The sequence below is a fragment of the Cladophialophora carrionii genome (assembly GCF_000365165.1).
Source record: "Cladophialophora carrionii CBS 160.54 unplaced genomic scaffold supercont1.2, whole genome shotgun sequence".
Taxonomy (NCBI): Eukaryota; Fungi; Ascomycota; class Eurotiomycetes; order Chaetothyriales; family Herpotrichiellaceae; genus Cladophialophora; species Cladophialophora carrionii.
In genome coordinates, this window is record NW_008481827.1 from 2,265,082 (window position 1) to 2,282,675 (window position 17,594).

Here is a 17,594-nt window from a genome sequence, read left to right on the forward strand (position 1 = left end):
AAGGCTCGTATCATGCGAAAGGAGCTGGAACAGGGCGACGGGCCTCTGGTATGCCAATGAACAGTGAGAATGAGCTGCTGACCGTCTAAAGGTACTGTATCAATCCCACTATCAATATCACTTGGAGCACGGCACCCGTCTCTAGCCGACAAGGGTGAAACTACTCTATCCCGAAGCATCATCATGCCACCTCCTTCAGCTCTACCACCTCCTTGACCTTCGTCGTTGCTTGTTCCACTTCGTCTTTCCTGACCAGACTGGCTTGCACGGGATTCTTGGCTCGGAAAATGGCATTCATCTCCTCCAACGTATGGCCCTTGGTCTCTACCATCAGGAACCAGTAGTACACGGCCTCGAGGCCACACGTGGCCATGAACACAAAGTAGGTCTTCCAGGTGATTTGCTGCAGAGCCACGGGGATGGCAAACATGTTGACCAAGCCGGCTGCGTTTCCCGCGATGTTCTGCAGCGCCATGCCCTTTGCACGTTGCTCATAAGACAGGGTCTCGACGGGATACAAGGCCTGCAGAGGCGTGTAGGCAAAGCTGAAGACCATGCCGATCAAGAAGATGAAAGCCACGGAGGCTTTTGCCGCCGCGGCGTTGTCGTCCTGGTAGTACACGCCCGTACAGGCCGCCATGATGGCCCAGATGCCCGTGAGTGTTGCGCAACAAGGGATGAGGACTTTTCTCCGGCCGAACCGATCCATCAGGCTGGCGCCCGACACGGCGGCAATGCCGGAACTCAAGGTGGTGCCGAGGTTGATGTCGAGAATGGTCGTCGTGTCGGTGATGCCGCTGGTCGAGAGCATGCCCGGTAAAAAGTACGACACGCCAGCCTGGCCGGTCCACTGGGAGAAGGCGGAGATTGCGACCGCGCACAACAGCACCCTGTACAACGAGGCCCGAGAGTTGAACAACGAGCGGTAGTCCCACCAGCGCTTGTCCGCGCCGTCGAGCTCCAGCTCCTCCTCGAACTCTCGCATCTGCAGCTTCACCCACAGGGAGTCCGGGTCGTCGTTGCCGTGGTATTTGATCAGAGACGCCTTGCAGGCGTCGAACTTGCCATGCGAATATTGCCAGCGCGGCGATTCGGGGAAGAACAAGCACCCCAGCAACAGGATGGCCGGGAATCCCATCTGCAACCACGTCGGGATCAACCACGCCTTGTCCGAAGCGTAGTGCACACAGCCTCGCAGCACGGCCGCCGCCAGGATAGCCCCCAGGTAATAGCAGGTATTGTACAGGCCGGTGATGACGCCGCGCATCGTCGGATGCGCAAACTCCACCACATACGACGGGCAGATGGCGTTTGCGATGGTGCTCCCGAACCCGATGAAGAACCGTCCCGCCATGTATTGATTCACGTGGTGGGAGGTGCCCTGGAGGATCGTGCCCATGACGACAAAGCCACACCCGACCGCAATGCCGACTCGACGGCCGAAGAGATCAGCGCAGGGTCCCACGCTGGGTAGCGCCGACACCGACCCGATCTGCAGCATGCTGGAGATGATGCCCGTCTTGATGCCCAGGATGGTGGCGCCGAATTGGTCCTGGAACGACGGCAGGGCCAGCAGACTGCCCATCAGCGCGCCGTCGTACCCGTTCATCGTCGACCCGAGGAACATGAAGCCGCAGATGAAATAGAGCTGGAGCATGCGCTTGCTCGTCCGGACGGGGGGTTCCAGCCGCGCTGCGACTTCCACGGCAGCGACGCCCCGGAGTGTGCGCAGCATCTCGACCTCTTGCGAGACCGAGACATCGTCGATGTGGCCGGGATGACTGACTTGGCTGAGCTGCGCGGTTTTCTCTGCTGCCAGAGCCGACATGATGAATGCTGGGGAGGACCAGGTGGAAAGGAACGAGGGAACCAGGGAGAGAGTCAGGAAGGAGAAGTGAGTGCTGAATAGGGGGCAGCGGAATCTACTGTACCAGCAACTTCATCCGACCAGAAGGCACCATCTCGATATATATCCGTCACAGACGTACGGATGGAATACGAGTATTCCTGTACGAAGGATTAAAAGCCCGCCACCTTTTCCACGAACTGGTACCGTAGCCGCAGGGATCCTCAGCACTACCGTTGACTCGGTGCGGTGGGAATGCGGGAATGCCACCCAAGGGACGAGGAGTTTCCTCCGTAACTTTGACTACTCGTAAAATCCGACGTTTTTTCCGACGCCCAAGATGGTCCTCTCCACGTTTATCACACACGCTCCCAGTAACATGGTTAATCCCATGTTGGAAAATGCGGGACATTGGTGCGGAGAGACGAGGTGATGAGCCTGCTCCATTCTGTCCCTGTCATGCCTCGTGCCTCATGCCTCCGACGTCGCATCCATGGAGCACCACCACGGCCCACTTGGGCGTTACATTAGCGAGTTCTGTCTCGTAGTTTTCCGACGATCAATCTGACGACAATGGAGTACCCCCAGTACTATTCGTATGGATTACTCGTAGGCGCTCGCCTGGAGATACCTGTGGCGAAGTCCCACCCACTCCGGCAATCTTCCGTCAGTGAGTGTTCAGCCCGTATGGTGGACTGGCACTATCAGTATACTCAGTATAGGTAATTTGAGGCTTGTACGATCCGACCCCTGTCCTCAGTGCAATCGAAGCGGGAGGCATGATCCCCGACGTTTTGTCCGACAGTGGCGCATAGATAGCGCAGAGCGCGCGGAGTGGAAGTGCGTGTCTGCACTCTGGTAATCGACCCAGTGAACGAGTCGAAGACACGACACGACACGACACGATGCCATGAAGAAACATAAAACAAACCCACTGTGTAGGTGTGGGGTGCTGTACCTGCGTCTGCTTTTGACCTCGATCGGTATATAAGTAGTGAAGGCCACAAGAAGAAGTCGAAAAGCTGTTTATCAATCTGTTTCCCTCGTCTTTCCTTTTGGTGGCTGAACCTGAACCTCAGACCGCGACCATGGCTGGATCACCACCTTCCTACTCAACAACAGCTCCCACTATTACGCGGGACTCTGTGGAAGGTGACGCCGATTACGTTGCGCCCACATTCTCCATTGGACCGTTCCGCAAACATTCTGCGAATCCAATCTTGACGCCTAATCCGAAACACGACTTCGAGTCCTCGTACCTCTATAATGCCACGGCGATCGTCCTCGACGGGCGAGTCTTTCTCCTCTACCGGGCGCAGAACGCGGCCAAAGTGTCCACCATAGGGCTTGCATGGTCGGAAGACGGCGTTAATTTCACCCGGCTGGACCGTCCAGTCCTGACGCCGACAGAACCGTGGGAAGAAGGCGGAGGGGTCGAGGATCCGCGCGTCGTCCGCATCAACGGCGTCGTCTACATGACCTACACCGCCTACGATACGGATAAGGCGCGCTTGTGCCTCGCGACCTCGACGGACCTACTGCACTGGGAGAAGTGCCCGCCGCTGTTCCCCGGTTGGGATGAAGTGGAGGTGACGCTGTCGGGGCGTCAATCCATCCGCCGGGGCTTTACTAAGGCGGGGGCCATATTCCCAGAATGCAACGCCGACGGGAAATACACAATGTTGTGGGGAGAGTCCTGCATCTATCGCGCAGAGAGCGAGGATTTGATCAACTGGAAGACCCGGCCGTTTGAGGAATGGTTCGCGACCGGTGTGCATGGGTGGGAGAATCGTCTCCTGGAGCCGGGCCCTTCACCGGTCCGAACGAAAGACGGAAAGTGGATTCTGGTGTACAATGCGGCGACGACTGGAGGAGGACGGTTCAGGAACAACCAGTACTCTATCGGGCAGATGCTGGTCGATTATGCAAGGCTGGACGACGGGCCCCTGGCGCGATTGGAGCGGCCATGTGTAGAAGTCGACCAACGGAATGAGGAGGCTGGCCAGGTCGACCAGGTGGTCTTTTGCGAGGGCCTCGTGCAGTTCAAGGGCAAGTGGCTCCTCTACTTTGGCCAGGGGGACAGCGAACTGGGAGTTGCCGTCGCAGATGCGGTATAGATATGAATTAGACGTCGGATGCACGCATGTGTACCTCCAGACTTAGACTCCGCACATCCCGGAATGTCCAGAACACGGAGTAGCCATCAATGACTTCAATGGCCCACGGACCGGTGCCGATTTGTTTTCTGACTTCTCCCCGCAGGCTCTCGAATTGACCGGGAGGCGGCTCCCATAGGTTTAACAGCGCTCGGCAATTTTCAAACTTGGTCAGATTCCAGAGATCCAGCATGATCTGTGCGGCTGCAGCTTGTACGTCGCGCAAAAGTGTCCAGTGCTCCACGACCTGCGGTTGGCAGACAAAGATAGAGCGTGAGCATGCACAGATGAAGTGCAGCACTCCGGGGACAGGACGAAGCCCGAGTGCGAGCCCCAGGTCTGACTTATTGCATAGGACGTGGCCATAAAGATGCAGGTAGATAAGGCTCTGTAGCATGTGAGTAACAATGGCTGCAGGGCTAGCTGGCATTTCGTCGCGAACGTCGAGAAACTCCGACGGCATCTGCGCCACATTCAGAAGACACGAATATTCCAGTCTTGCCCAAGCTTGGGTGAGATCCCCGCCAATGGCTTCATGGTTGGTGGAATTTCGGAGGTTGAGGAAGGAGGCCGCCAGGTGAGTGAGTTTGAGGTAATGCGGAGCGAACGTCGCTTGGTCTAGGCCTGCACTGTAGTCGAGCAGTATAGAAGGAGAGAAGTCTAACGGTGCGCGAGTCTGTGCCACAAGGCTAAGCCAAGTGTGTGCCGTCAATGTGGCAACAGCAATGGGCAGAGGTATGTCTGAAGGATTGCCACTCGCACAAATAGCGCGAAAAGCCTATATTCAAGCATGAGCTCTGGCTTCGAACGGACAATGATACTCACCTTGTCTGCCAGGCGAGGATCTAACTGGATCCTGGGGAGCAGGAGCGTGAGGCCGGTAGCTTCAGCAGTATCCAAATGTTGCTTCTCCAGGAATGCAGTCAAATTCTGCATGGCAACTTCCGAAAGACCAGAGCACGTCTTTTGAAGCGACAGCGAGGCCGCCAAGTCAATGCAGTAGCTCAGCGCTGGCGATGTCAGGGCGGCGTCATCTCGGAGCAGATCATCTGGGACGAAGGGAAACTCGAGTCGTACAATTCTCTGATACTTCTCGCTTGGATCCAATCGGTCAAGCACCTCGGCGTTATAGTCGGTGATAATGATCTTAGTCGGGCTGGCGACGGTTTCAGGTCCCAGCAGTTGGCAGTCGCCATTGTTGACGCGCTGGACAGCTGTGTCTGATCGTGCTCCTCGACGAGTCGAGAGGGGATCAGACTCTGCCGTCAATCTGGAATAGAGCTTGGAGGCGATCTGCTGGGATTTCCGTTGACGCTTGATACTGGCTTTCCGGATGCCGATTTCGCAATGAAGATCAAGATGCTGGCAGGCCAAGCACCGATTGTCAGAGATGGCGGATGATTGCGCAGGTCTAACACATTTCTTCTTTCGATGTTGGCAGTAGTGACATGATTTAAACATGGCAGTGAGGGAATGGTGAGTTAGAGGAGAGAACAAATTGTCCCACTTTTCCTTCCTTGGGTGTTTTCCAGCAACCGGAACTCATTTGGTGTCCTTGAGCTGCGCTGCTCTTCGGTGTGAAGGGGCGAGTTCCTTCCACCGGAGCAGATCGGATACTGCTTGTCCCCATACTGTTCATTTACAGTCACAGAAGACGACGACCGGTCGACTCGGTGGGCCGAAGTGCGGCTAATCGATTAAGTTAAACCTCGGCAAAAGGTCAGCTATCCGAAGCAGCGCTCTACAATTACACCAACCAGTCGTTTCGTTCCCGTACTTTTCCCTCTCTTAGGATAATCACACAAGTATATGCTCTCTTCTTAATTTGTCGTCTGCTCTCTTTGTTTTATACAGACTCCCAACATGGCGCAAAGAGCTCAGCAGATTGCGTCGCATCTTAACTACCCTCGTGGTCTCCTAGACGGCCAGGTCGCCATTGTATGCTTTCCTCCCTCCGACTGATCAAGACCACGTCCGTTGACGAATATAACAGATCACCGGCTCTGGCCAGGGTATCGGCGCCGAATGCGCCCGACTCTTCGCGAACGAAGGCGCCAAAGTGGTGATCTGCGACGTTGACGCCTCCAAGTCGGAAGCCGTTGCAAAGTCCATCAATGATGCCTCTCCCGGCACTCAGAGGGCAATCTCTGTCCCTGGAGATGTTACCGATCCCGCATACTTCCCCATCCTCGTCCAAAAGGCCGCGCAGTTTGGCAATGGAAAGATCCACATCATAGTGAACAACGCCGGGTATACCTGGGACGGTGTCATTCACAAGATTACGGATAAGCAGTGGGATACCATCCTCGCTGTCCACAACACCGCACCGTTCAGGTTGGTTCGGGAAGCGAGCAAGTATTTTAGGGTGAAGGACGGAGAAAAGAGAGTCATCATCAACATCTCAAGTACGAGCGGGACACATGGGAATGCGGGACAGGCAAACTACAGTCTGGCGAAGGCTGGTGTGTTGGGACTGACGAAGACGATCGCGAAGGAATGGGGCCCGCAGGTATGTGTCAAAATCCCGCCCTTGACAGTCTTGCAGTTAACTGGGAATTAACACTGACATGTGGGGTAGTTCGGGGTCCGTGCCAACACGATTGCCTTCGGCCACATCGATACCCGCCTGACCCGCGCCAAAGAAGCAGGTGCTTTCATCACAACGGCCGACGGTCAGCGTGTGGCGTTGGGTATCCCAGGGAAGCAGATTGCCGACCGAAAAGGAGACGACACCGGTGCTGCATATAAGGATATCCCGCTTGGACGACCTGGCACGGCAACGGAGGCCGCTAGCTCCATCCTGGCTGTTGTATCGCCCCTGTTTAGCTATGTGAACGGGCAGACCATCGAGGTCACGGGAGGAAGGAATATGTAAGCTCGACGCGGTCGACAGCAAGCCGATTTGAAGTCGTGGGCGTAGCTGCGGTGGATGCGGAGAGCGGGCGAAGTAACCTATGCCTGTATGCAAAGCCTCAATCCTGGCCCTGTAGAAGAGGAGACAGATGAGGCTACCCTTGCCATTCAGCTCGAAGGACAAGACAAAAGTAAAAGGTGTGATCAGCCTAACCGCACATAAACAATAGTCCAGGCAGAAGCTGAATCAAAGTGAGCAGTGTAAGAAGCTCGATGTTGGCTTTATTCGGTCCAGAGAACAGTTAGTTCATAGAACCGTCCGTCACGAAATCCAGTTCGGTTAGCCTTTGGTTTGGAACGATGACGCCATCAGTACCAGCTGCAATTGAAAGCGGAAGCAGATCCGCGATTGTCCCTGGCGCTTAGTCAAAGCAGCAAGGGTGCCTCATCCGGGCTCGAACCAGCCAGCTACCCCAGCTTCCATGCTAGGTACTTTAGCCGGTGCTTTCGACCGCAAGTCACAGAACTCCATGGCAGCTAGTCTCCTTTTCGTCCCTTGAATTGATTGTACAGCGCGGTAGAACCTCCATCATTGACTGCCGCTCGAGAATATCGTCTGCTCACACACGCTTTCCACAGTGAATGTATTGACCAAATTTTGTGCCGGAAGCTGGTGCTGTGGCAATGGAGAAGCAGCCAGTCCAGGTTGAGGCGCCTCACTATGCCGATGCAGAAGTCAGTAGGCAAGGTACCGACTTCGAGATTATCGAGCCCACAACGTCTCTTGGAGCCTCTTTGACACAAGTCGACTCAGATCCTTACGGGAGCCGTCCCGCTTGTTTTAGCAGCCTCTTTCAAGAATGCCTTTTCGTCCTCACCACAACGATCGCCGTAGGGCAGAGTTCCATCTTCACAGGCGCAATACTATGCATGACCAATGCGATCGGCGAGGACTTGGGCATGACAGCCGCCGAAGTCACCTGGATTAATGCTGCCCAGACGCTCGCAGCAGGGACCTTCTTGCTCTTCTTCGGCCGAGTGGCTGATTTGTTTGGAAGAAGATTCCTATTCCTGCTGAGTCTGGCATTCTTCAGCATTTGCTTGCTTATCACGGGGTTCGCCACGAATGCATACTTCCTGGATATATTCTGCGGCCTGCTCGGTCTCAGCTCAGCGGCTTCCGTCCCGCCAGCAATCGGCAAGCTAGGGGCGGTATACGACAGACCGAGTCGACGAAAGAACCGAGCATTTGCCTGCTTTTCTGGTGGCAACCCGGTGGGCTTCGTATTGGGTGCATTCATCTCCGGTGTGACGATGCAGATCTCCTCCTGGCGAGCAGCATTCTGGGTCATGGCTGTGATCTACGCATTCTTCTTCTTCGCCGCATGGTGGACGACGCCTCCAGACGTCGAACAAACACTGGGAGGACTCAACATGGAGACATTCGTCAAATTCGACCTACTCGGAGCATTTCTTGCCGTCGGAGGGATCGCCATGTTCACGGCTTCGCTGACTTTGGCTGGGGATGCACCCAAGGGATGGGCGACACCGTATGTGATCGCCCTGCTCGTGGTTGGGACCGTGCTGGTCGCAGGGTTCATCTATTGGCAGAGTGTCTTTCGATACCCACTCATGCCGTTGAGGGTCTGGAAAGATCGAAACTTCACCCTTGTCGTGACAGTGCTGTGTCTCGGCTTTTACGGCTTTGCTGGCAATCTGTTCTGGTTGACTTTGCTTTGGCAGAGAATCAACCGACTTTCGCCTCTGATGGTGGCGGTGCACCTTCTTCCGGCAGGTATTGGGGGGATCCTCGTCAACGTGCTGGCAGCCATGATCATGCATCGCATCTCAAATCGACTGATCATGATTATCGGCGCAGTCAGTGCTGTTATTGCTTCTGCTCTTCTCAGTGCGATACACACGTCTATATCGTTCTGGGCGCTGGCGTTCCCAGCGTTGCTTTTTAGCGTACTTTCGCAGGATTTGGAGTTCACTGTCACCAACATGTACGTCATGTCCGCTCTGCCGAGTGAGCAGCAGTCAGTTGCGGGAGGGCTGTTCAATACGGTCACCAGGCTCGTGGCCACTGTCGGACTGGGGATACAAACGAGCATTTATAATACCGCTGGGGGGTCCGCGGATGGAGCAGGAGCTCTGAGGTACCGGCCATATCAGGCGACGTTCTGGGTCTCTTTAGCAGGGGCATTCCTGGCATTGTTCCTGGTGCCGTTCTTAACTATCGGTTGCCAAGGAGGACGAAAGAAGCCTGCCAATGGAGGTCACGAGGATTGAGGGAGGAGCGTTTCGACAGCCCTGAAGCCACAAGGGGATCAGACACAAGAGTGTTTGGGAGACACATGAAGATACATTGTAAAGCTGTCAGCAAAGGCCAGAGTCGCAGAGTTGTCAGGTGACTACTGCGTACTGTGACTGTGGAGTGAGGACAGAGTGAGGTGAGCGACCGTGAGACGGAAATGATTGCCGACTCACCGCGTAGTCGACGCTTAATCGGGCATGTAGGCTGAGGCTAACGCCTAATTGGGCTCTTATCAGCACGGGGCTTTCCCCGCGTACCCCTTTCCGTGCCCACGCGTGCCGTCCAGGCGTGCCCCAAACCCACAGTTACAGCACCGGCAATAGAGTTTGAACAGCGCGTAACTGGTAAACAGACACCACATGAATGTACTGTAGCTCAGGGACATTCCGCTGCTATTACTGCCATTATCGCAAAGGACTGCCAACAGCCAGAGACCGTGAGGCTGTGTCTCTCGTGAGATGCTCCTTCAATATAAAACCGAGTCGAGATTGTTTCAGGTTTATTGCCAGTCCGGTTAGTGATTGACGCCTTGTCCGCCAATCGGCGGCCCCTTGGGCTGCCATTCTGAGTCCCGAACAACAAGACCGACCCCCTGTCGTCGTCAACGTCGCTGCAAGCAAACACCTGTTCGGGTTTGACACTTAGGAGCACGCACAAAGAAGACAGCATATTCCTCACCCTGACCGCTTTCTCCTGCAGTTGTCCTTGATATGACGAACCGTTTGTCCGAGTGTCGCAAAGCTTCAACCCCGTTCACCACGCACTCTTGAGTCCAAGCGCAAACATGTGGCGACGAAACAACATTCCAGACTACCAGATGGGCTACCAGTCCTATCCATATCCGGACGAGCCAACAATGGATGAAAGATACTTGGAGACAATACATGAAGTCGAGTCTTTGTACAGTCGCCGCAGTAGTGTTGCGGCCACTGCTCTTCCAGAACTCCCATTGTATGCTCTGCCCTTTCCGCAATTGTCCCAGATGACTGCTGACCACTGCTGCACAGCCGGGTCGTACCGCCCATGGATCCGCGCGAATCGATCTATTCAGAGGCGCCCATCGACGAGAACTCCTCTGTCCAGCCGGACCACAACCATCAGATCTCTCAAGCTAGTGTGTCGCCCTTGAGCAGCCAGACCTCGTTGCACCCCAACGGCTCCGATGCATCCCTGGTGTCCCCTGTCGAACCCACATTCCAAACTCCCACACACCCCGATAAGACCTTCAGAAGCCAGATACCCCGGAAGCTGTCCCAGAAATCGCCCGAAGAAGGCGTCAAGAAACGATGGAATTTACAGAAAGACGGCAACGAAGAAACCCGGTGGGATGAGTACTCAGGCGAACCGAGTCAGGCGGGCAAGCCGCCCTCTGCTCGCCCTGGCGTGGTTCCGACGCTCGAATCGCAACAATACCCTCAGCTGAAAGAGCGAACACGGCAGATATTGGCCGGCTTAAAGGACAGAGAGGCAGTCAAGAACTCGGCTTGGACCAGAAATCCCCTGCCAGCCGCAGCGGATCCTTTAGACAATCCGCCGCAGCGGCCTCCATGGAGAGGAGCTAGTGGTCGACACGCAATCGTCGAGCCTGTAAAGAATACACCCGAAGCTCGAACCAAACCATTGCCGCTAGTAGAGCGTCAAAAGCAGACCGAAAGAGAGACAGAAAGCCCAGCGCCGGAAGAATCTCTATCGCCAAGCAAGACACCCAGATCTCCTATCAATTCACTTTCTGTCGCTGCTTCGCAACTACCGACGGTCAGGAATGTTGGGTCAGAAGAAAGCCTCAAGCCAGTAGCACCTCTGAAAACGCGAAAGATACCACAAGCCGTGTCGCCTCCAGCACTGTCCCCCAAACAGCAGGAATATGCCCAGCTACACCTCGACAGCCCGTTCCAGAGTCCCGGTCCACCTCCGCCAATTGTTGAATCTGCTGCCAGCCCAGCGCCGAGCACAATCCATGACTACGGAGCGGACAGTCCCACGCTAGGCTCAAACGCACCGTCATTCGTTGAGCCAGAAGCACGTTCTAGTGAGGACTCAGTAGAAACGACGCTGCAAGCGAAGCCGTTACAACGCGAAGCCGACACCGGCTCAAGTTGGAACACTTATGCTACCAGCACGGTCGACGCCGGTGGCCACCACATTCCGTCAAGTCCAATAGCACGAGACGTATTCACCAGCAGCCCTCCTCCAATGGCACAGCACTCGTACCCAGGCGATCCGATGCCAATCATTCTTCGAAAACGAGTCGCGGCTAATAACAGCGGTCAGAGAAGCTTCGACAACTATGGTGGCATTTCTCCCTTCTCCAACATCTCTGCTCGGAAGTCCTCGACAAACATTCTTCGCAAAGCCGTTGGTGGCGATAACTCAAGTCATGACCGCAACGGGAAACCTCGTGCCGTCTCGCTGATGTCTCATCTTTCGACGACGAAATCCCTTCCACCCACGCCTGTCGAGCTACAAGCCAGCGAAGCCGCCGACAAACTAGGATCGCTTCAGGCGCGCCTCGACGACCTAGCCCGTCGTAAGCGCAACCTGAACAAGATTATTCATGAATTGCAAGAATCACTCATAAAGAACGCGATCGTCTATGACGCGAGAAAACGCAAGGAGGTCGACAAAATGATCACGAACTTGCAGATGGAGATGCAAGACATCAAGAACGAGGAGCATGATGTGCAGTTAAAATTGCACCGCGTGCAGAAACGGAGGGACAAGGATGATTTCTACGAGCAGCCAACCGGGTTGTGGATTAAGCGTGTCACGACTTGATATGGAACGGACCAAATTCGATCACCTGCAATATGTGTGGTGCTGCGGAAAGTGACATACCTGATGATTGATTCAATCCAGCTAGCATCCGAGATCACTTGCATCGGGTCGGACCACCCTCCTTGGCCGCAACTCTGGATATCTTCCGCCTCGAGACTCGCCAGGTTAGCTTCCACGACGGGATGCTGGTCATATCTCTGGGCAAACCACTGGGACCACTGAGACTGGAATACCAACCTGGACACCTCCTGGAACAATAAATCCTCAAGTCCACCGTAACCACAAAGCGAGCGATTCTATCATCTCTAGGCCTAGGCTCTAGATCCTCGAATTGTACACCAAGGCCAGGCAAGACTTTCCCAGTCCCAGCTTCATCGCTTCAACACGCCGGACAACGACTCTTTGGTCTACTTGAGACGGGTCTTGTTCTCCGTTCCGCATGCTTTGCCTCCTTCCATTCCAGTCTTTCTATTCCGATTGCTCGCAGCAACCTCTACGACCCATACTTCTGGGAGGTATAACGACCTTTGTGTACAACAAACAAACAAATTCATTTCCTGGTGCCTTTTCCGACCCATTGCAGGCCTTTGTACGCGTTTAAAGTGCAAGATACCCAGTATTCCTTTCCTGCCTATTCGCCCTCTTGAAAAACATACTTGTCACTTGACACCAGCAACAATAGACATTGGCCTTCGGCGATCCTTTTTCTCAGGTACACTTCACTTCATTTGCAGGCTGGCGGTTTCCCCATTGTACAGAGCACACAGTACAGGACACGCGGTATCCGGAGCCGGGCGAGGGATAGGGTGCAACGGGAGGCGGACTGCAAAATTTTCGAGACGCTGGGGAACTTGGGGTGCGATAACACTGGTATGGCATACATGGGGCGAGACGTCGTGGGACATCCAGAAACAGGACAGTAATTTGTGTCAATAGACCTGTGAAGCGGGCTCTGGCTCCCCGGCTCTATATGTGGCTTTCTATGTACTCCGTAGATACGGAGTACAGCATACGTGTATACAATGTACAGCACAGCGTAGCGTAGCGCAGTGCAGCGCAGCACAGCAGAGTGGATAGGCTGTGGCTAGAGAAGGGCAATCCGTCGTACCCTCGTACCATCAACCGTCACCACACCACACAGTACCTTTTCCCTTCCTTCGTATGTATCTATGAGTCGTCATTTTACCCTGCCTACATACAGGGTCTACCATTCCTCACAGCGCAGAGTAGAAGACCGGAGGATCCTCGGCCGAACACAACACACTCCACCTCAGTCTTAAAACACGCCGGTAAGGCAATAATATACAGTACGGTTAGGCCACTTCTACCGAAAAAGCGAGTGCCAATGCCGAGATCGATACTGATACAAATACTTCGTATAGGTTCTATTGTCTTTGGGGCCAGAGTTCGCCAGGCTACGCTTCATGTTTCGTTGCCCGGCATCTCTCAAGTCTTGTCATGCAGTCAAGTCAAAAGCAATCAAGCAGTCAAGAGGTCAAGAAGTCAAGCCCTCACGCTGGTCCAATGCGCCTAACATGCCATGCCACGCCACGCCATGCCATGCCAGCGCCCACGGAAATGCCTAAAAAAGGGGGGTATCACATACAGACCTCCTCAGAATACAGGAGTCATCTCATGCAAGAACGCATTGCTGTCGGAACACATGCCCGACCTCGATTCAAACAAGCAACTTGACCAAATCTTTGAACTTTACCGGCTTGCTCAGAAACTGATCAAAGCCCGCGTGCCGAGCCTCGTTCTGCGCAATATCACTGCCCATACCAGTCAGGGCGATAACCTTTGCTGGCGTCTTGATGCCCTGGTCCTTTTCAAACTTGCGGATCTCTTTCGTGGCAGACATACCGTCCATCACGGGCATCGAGATATCCATGAGGATGTACTTGAACGCGCGTTTGCCACCGTCTTCTTGGACGGATTTCTTGTACGTCTGCACTGCTTCGAGACCGTTGGTGGCAGAGTCGTGAGGGTGCCCGGATCTACGCACGAAAGTGACCAGGAGGTGCAGGTTGATCTGATTGTCGTCGACGACAAGCACGCGCGGCCTATCGGATTCGAGCGTAGGAGGTATGGCTTCACCATCTGCGGCTGCTGCCGCGTCCATCGACCCTGGCTCGTCTATTGTACCCGTGTTCGTCGAGGATGGCCGTCTTGACCGGGACTGGTTCTCGGAGGGGGACCCTGACAGATCAGCACGTTTTAAGTCCCGGCCAGGACTGCCCGGGGTAGGGTCTGGCGCCGGAAGACTGTGGTCTTCTGCATCGCCGGAGTCTCTGGACTGGTCGGAACTGGTGTGATCTCGCGTTGGTGAGCAATCGGTTTTGGATTGATTCTTTTTAAATGTTAGGGAGACGTTCTGACTGAATTTCTTTTTCCCCTTCTCTTCTTTCAGTATGCGCAACCGTTGCATGCAGCGGTGAAGTACTTTCGCCAGTTTTTGAGGACCGCATGGTTGAGCAATCACTTCGATGACTCTACCAATATCTGTTAGGTAATGCACTCCATTGGACCTCAATGATGCTGCTTCGAAGGCATTGGTACACAGGATGATCACTGGGATCTCGAAATCTGAATTAGGCTTCCCATGAAAGTCCATCAGATAGTCGATAGGTGGTGGTTCAGGGTAAATGAAGAAGTCGGGTGAGAGACCCTCCATCGTCTTGGTAGTGGTTACTTTCATGCGGAACCACTGGTCAATCAAGTTCCGCAATGACGATTCGATCGTGGGCATAGGGATAAGGGAGCGGGTACTACTGTCGGTGCTCTTCTCGTCGTAGGGCAGGAGCATACAGATTTCGAGGCCGGTTGTCCGCTCCCTCATCTCGGGGAGGATATGAGAGTCCGAATCCGCGCCCGCTTCATTCCGACTCTTTGGAAAGCTGAGCCAGATTCGTACGTCGGTACCAAGGTCTTTCTCACTGGACAGGTCGATCTTCCCTCCAAGCGAGTCAACTATTTGCCGCACAATGCTGAGACCAAGTCCCGTGCCACTGGCTAGCGAGTCTTCCTGGGAGAAGGCAGTGAAGGCATGGTTCTTGATGAAGTCTTCTGACATGCCGTGGCCCGTGTCAGAAACCTGAAGCACCAAGTGTAAATTTGAAGAAGTCTTGCTGCGAGAGCGATCGACTTCAAGCGACACATTGATGCTGCCCTTGCTCGTGTATTTCAATGCGTTGCCCAGGATATTCATGACGATCCGCCTGACAGCGCCAGGCTGGGATCTGACCCTCCAATTGAAGTCGTCATCAATATTCAGAGTGAGACGAACAGGACTCTTCCGTTGAGCGGAGCCTTTGCTGATGTTGTCTCTTCTATCCTGTCGTTGTTGCATAGCGCGGCTCGCTGCTGTTTGGATTGGCGATTTGCCCTCCAACGCGTCAGCATTGGCAGTACGGAAGACCTGACCAGCGTAGACTGCTTCAACGGCTTCTTCGACCACAATAGCAAGGTCAAAATCTTCGGTAAGACTGGTTTCAGGCCTGCCCGGATGTTCAGAACCTGGTGTGGGTCCTTTGGCATGACGGTGAGCCCTCGACAGATTGTGGATCTTTGCGTAATCAAGCACATGGTTGACAGTATCCAGCAACGTCTTTCCGCATGTCTCAACGCTTATAACCATGGATGACTGGAAATCATCCATGGCAGTATCGTGGAGGAATTCGATGCTGCCCAGGATACCGTGTAGTGGCGAACGAAGCTCATGCGAAATGTTTGCCAGGAAGGTTGATTTCGCTGTGTCGGAGAGGGCGAGATCGATGCGGTTGACCTCGTTCATAATCGCATTGCTGAATGCTTTCAGATAAATCATGTTGTCCTCGACATTCGTCAGACTCCCTCCATCATTGCTCCAGACTACCAGTCCAGAGTGCCATCGTTGCTTCGCAATATCCCATAGGGGTAGGAAAATAATGGTCCTCGCTCCTGGAAGTGCTCTCAGCAGAGTACTTGTTGTAAAGACATGTCTGTTAGCATTGGGATGGTCGTGTGCGTCCTTGGCGGCATCATTTGCAGACATCGAGTCGGAACTCTCATCGCTTGATGCAGGCTTCCCAAATTGGTCGAATGTAAAGCATTTTCCCTTTGGATGACGTCGCACCAGACGGCGCAAAGCCTGCTCCGGAATGCTGACTGTCTTGGTGGAATCAAGCACAGCAAGGCCCAGAATTTCACCCTTCTGCCGCCCTTTCTTCTGCGAAGAAGATGAATCGCTTTGGCCTCGTGTTGAAGCGGAATCGTCACTAGACAATGACTGGTCGTTAGTCGGCTTATCCGCTTCCAGATCTTGGACCTCTGCACCGTCATGCTTTGCGGACAGTGGGTTCTCTTTCGACTTGGAATGGTGGACTCTCGCCACAGATCCAGAGGTGTCCATTCGAGAACCTGAACTCAGGTTTGCGGAACTTGCGTTGAAGAAAATCACGCCATCTGAACCCAGGCAGTGCCTGAGTATGTTTGCCGCACGGTCGAATACGTGCTGCGAATCCCTGATCACCTTTTCTTTGCGTGCCGCTGCTGTTTGAGGGTTCGATGATGATTTGGACTGCTGGCCGAGGTCGCTTCCCTGCCCTGGGTCTGAGGACTTCTGCCGTAGTGGCTCACCCTGGCGGTTCGGAGGGCGACTGCTCGTGCGCTTGGATTCTTCAGACGGCTCATTTGCGTCCTTGATGACCATGCCCAGAAATTCAGGTGACTTGTTGTTGTGTGAAAGCGTCGGTCGATCCAAAGTAGCATTCATCTTAGTTTCGTTGGAGCTGGCGTCCGGGTCTGGACTTTCGCTTTCCTCGCCCACATCTCCCTCGATAAAACGCCCTATGCCGTGAATGAGACGTTCTCCCCTCTTCCTGGTACGGTCGTTTCTCACGGTTTCTAGGTGCTGCATGACTATAGCAGACATGTCGACGAGAAAACGCAATTCGTTAGCTGAGATGCTGTCGCGCGGCTTGTCGTCGGTGGCCGTGTAGACTCCGATGACTTGGCCATGATTCGTGGTGATGGGTACGCCACAATAGAAATTCACGCCATGACCGGCATAACCTCTGGTTTTGTAGCTCTCATGCGCAGCAATATCGCTGACGACCAACGCCGGCGCGGTGAACGTGGAGCCGTCTGGGTCTTGGGCGGTGTACGGATCAGGGTCCATGGCATCGGCCGAGATTCCACCTTCTCGTTCAATGAAAGAATTCCCAAACCACAGTTCGTCGCCTTCGCCATGCTGTGCATCGTCTAACAGGGACAGGGTCTTGGTGGCCTCGGCGATGATATATTGCTTGGTAGTGCCGAGTAGCGTGACGACGCATCTTTTGACATTCAGCCGCAGGCAGCCCAATTGCGCAAAAGCGGTCAGCGCCTTGTCCCGCGATGACCGAGGGTGGTGCCCATCTGCTTGTCCCGCAGGCGGCGGTAGTAGCGTGGCAGGTTCAAAGTCGGTGGACATGAACGTCTCGAGCCATGGCTGATAATACCTAGTGGACACGGTGAGTTATGCCTGTGTTCCGAGTCCGACGTGTTGTTGTGATGCATACCTGTGCATTTCGCGCTCTCGCGCGCCTTCTTTGGCCATGTCTATTTGCACCTCTCAATACTCGCTAGCATGAATTTGTTATCACTACTGAGCACGAAAGGGATATCC

General features: G+C 54.3%; 7 protein-coding genes across 7 annotated transcripts; 4 read left to right on the forward strand and 3 right to left on the reverse strand.

Annotated features, from left to right (window-relative positions):
• Window positions 1-181: 181 nt before the first annotated feature.
• Window positions 182-1,828, reverse strand: G647_02894 (uncharacterized protein; the record flags this gene model as incomplete). The annotated part of the gene is made up of 1 exon (XM_008727240.1): window positions 182-1,828. The coding sequence occupies one exon, from the start codon at window positions 1,826-1,828 to the stop codon at window positions 182-184; it is 1,647 nt and encodes a 548-aa protein (XP_008725462.1).
• A 1,106-nt stretch (window positions 1,829-2,934) lies between these two features.
• Window positions 2,935-3,963, forward strand: G647_02895 (uncharacterized protein; the record flags this gene model as incomplete). The annotated part of the gene is made up of 1 exon (XM_008727241.1): window positions 2,935-3,963. One exon carries the CDS (start codon window positions 2,935-2,937, stop codon window positions 3,961-3,963), a length of 1,029 nt encoding a protein of 342 aa, XP_008725463.1.
• Window positions 3,964-4,710: 747 nt separating this feature from the next.
• G647_02896 (uncharacterized protein) lies at window positions 4,711-5,463 on the reverse strand (the record flags this gene model as incomplete). The annotated part of the gene is made up of 1 exon (XM_008727242.1): window positions 4,711-5,463. The coding sequence occupies one exon, from the start codon at window positions 5,461-5,463 to the stop codon at window positions 4,711-4,713; it is 753 nt and encodes a 250-aa protein (XP_008725464.1).
• Window positions 5,464-5,865: 402 nt separating this feature from the next.
• On the forward strand, window positions 5,866-6,877 carry G647_02897 (uncharacterized protein; the record flags this gene model as incomplete). Its single annotated transcript, XM_008727243.1, has 3 exons — window positions 5,866-5,940; window positions 5,996-6,511; window positions 6,581-6,877. The coding sequence occupies 3 exons, from the start codon at window positions 5,866-5,868 to the stop codon at window positions 6,875-6,877; spliced, it is 888 nt and encodes a 295-aa protein (XP_008725465.1).
• A 662-nt stretch (window positions 6,878-7,539) lies between these two features.
• G647_02898 (uncharacterized protein) lies at window positions 7,540-9,147 on the forward strand (the record flags this gene model as incomplete). Its single annotated transcript, XM_008727244.1, has 1 exon — window positions 7,540-9,147. One exon carries the CDS (start codon window positions 7,540-7,542, stop codon window positions 9,145-9,147), a length of 1,608 nt encoding a protein of 535 aa, XP_008725466.1.
• Window positions 9,148-9,956: 809 nt separating this feature from the next.
• G647_02899 (uncharacterized protein) lies at window positions 9,957-11,947 on the forward strand (the record flags this gene model as incomplete). Its single annotated transcript, XM_008727245.1, has 2 exons — window positions 9,957-10,123; window positions 10,180-11,947. 2 exons carry the CDS (start codon window positions 9,957-9,959, stop codon window positions 11,945-11,947), a joined length of 1,935 nt encoding a protein of 644 aa, XP_008725467.1.
• A 1,678-nt stretch (window positions 11,948-13,625) lies between these two features.
• Window positions 13,626-17,525, reverse strand: G647_02900 (uncharacterized protein; the record flags this gene model as incomplete). The annotated part of the gene is made up of 2 exons (XM_008727246.1): window positions 13,626-17,427; window positions 17,488-17,525. 2 exons carry the CDS (start codon window positions 17,523-17,525, stop codon window positions 13,626-13,628), a joined length of 3,840 nt encoding a protein of 1,279 aa, XP_008725468.1.
• Between the last annotated feature and the right edge of the window lie 69 nt (window positions 17,526-17,594).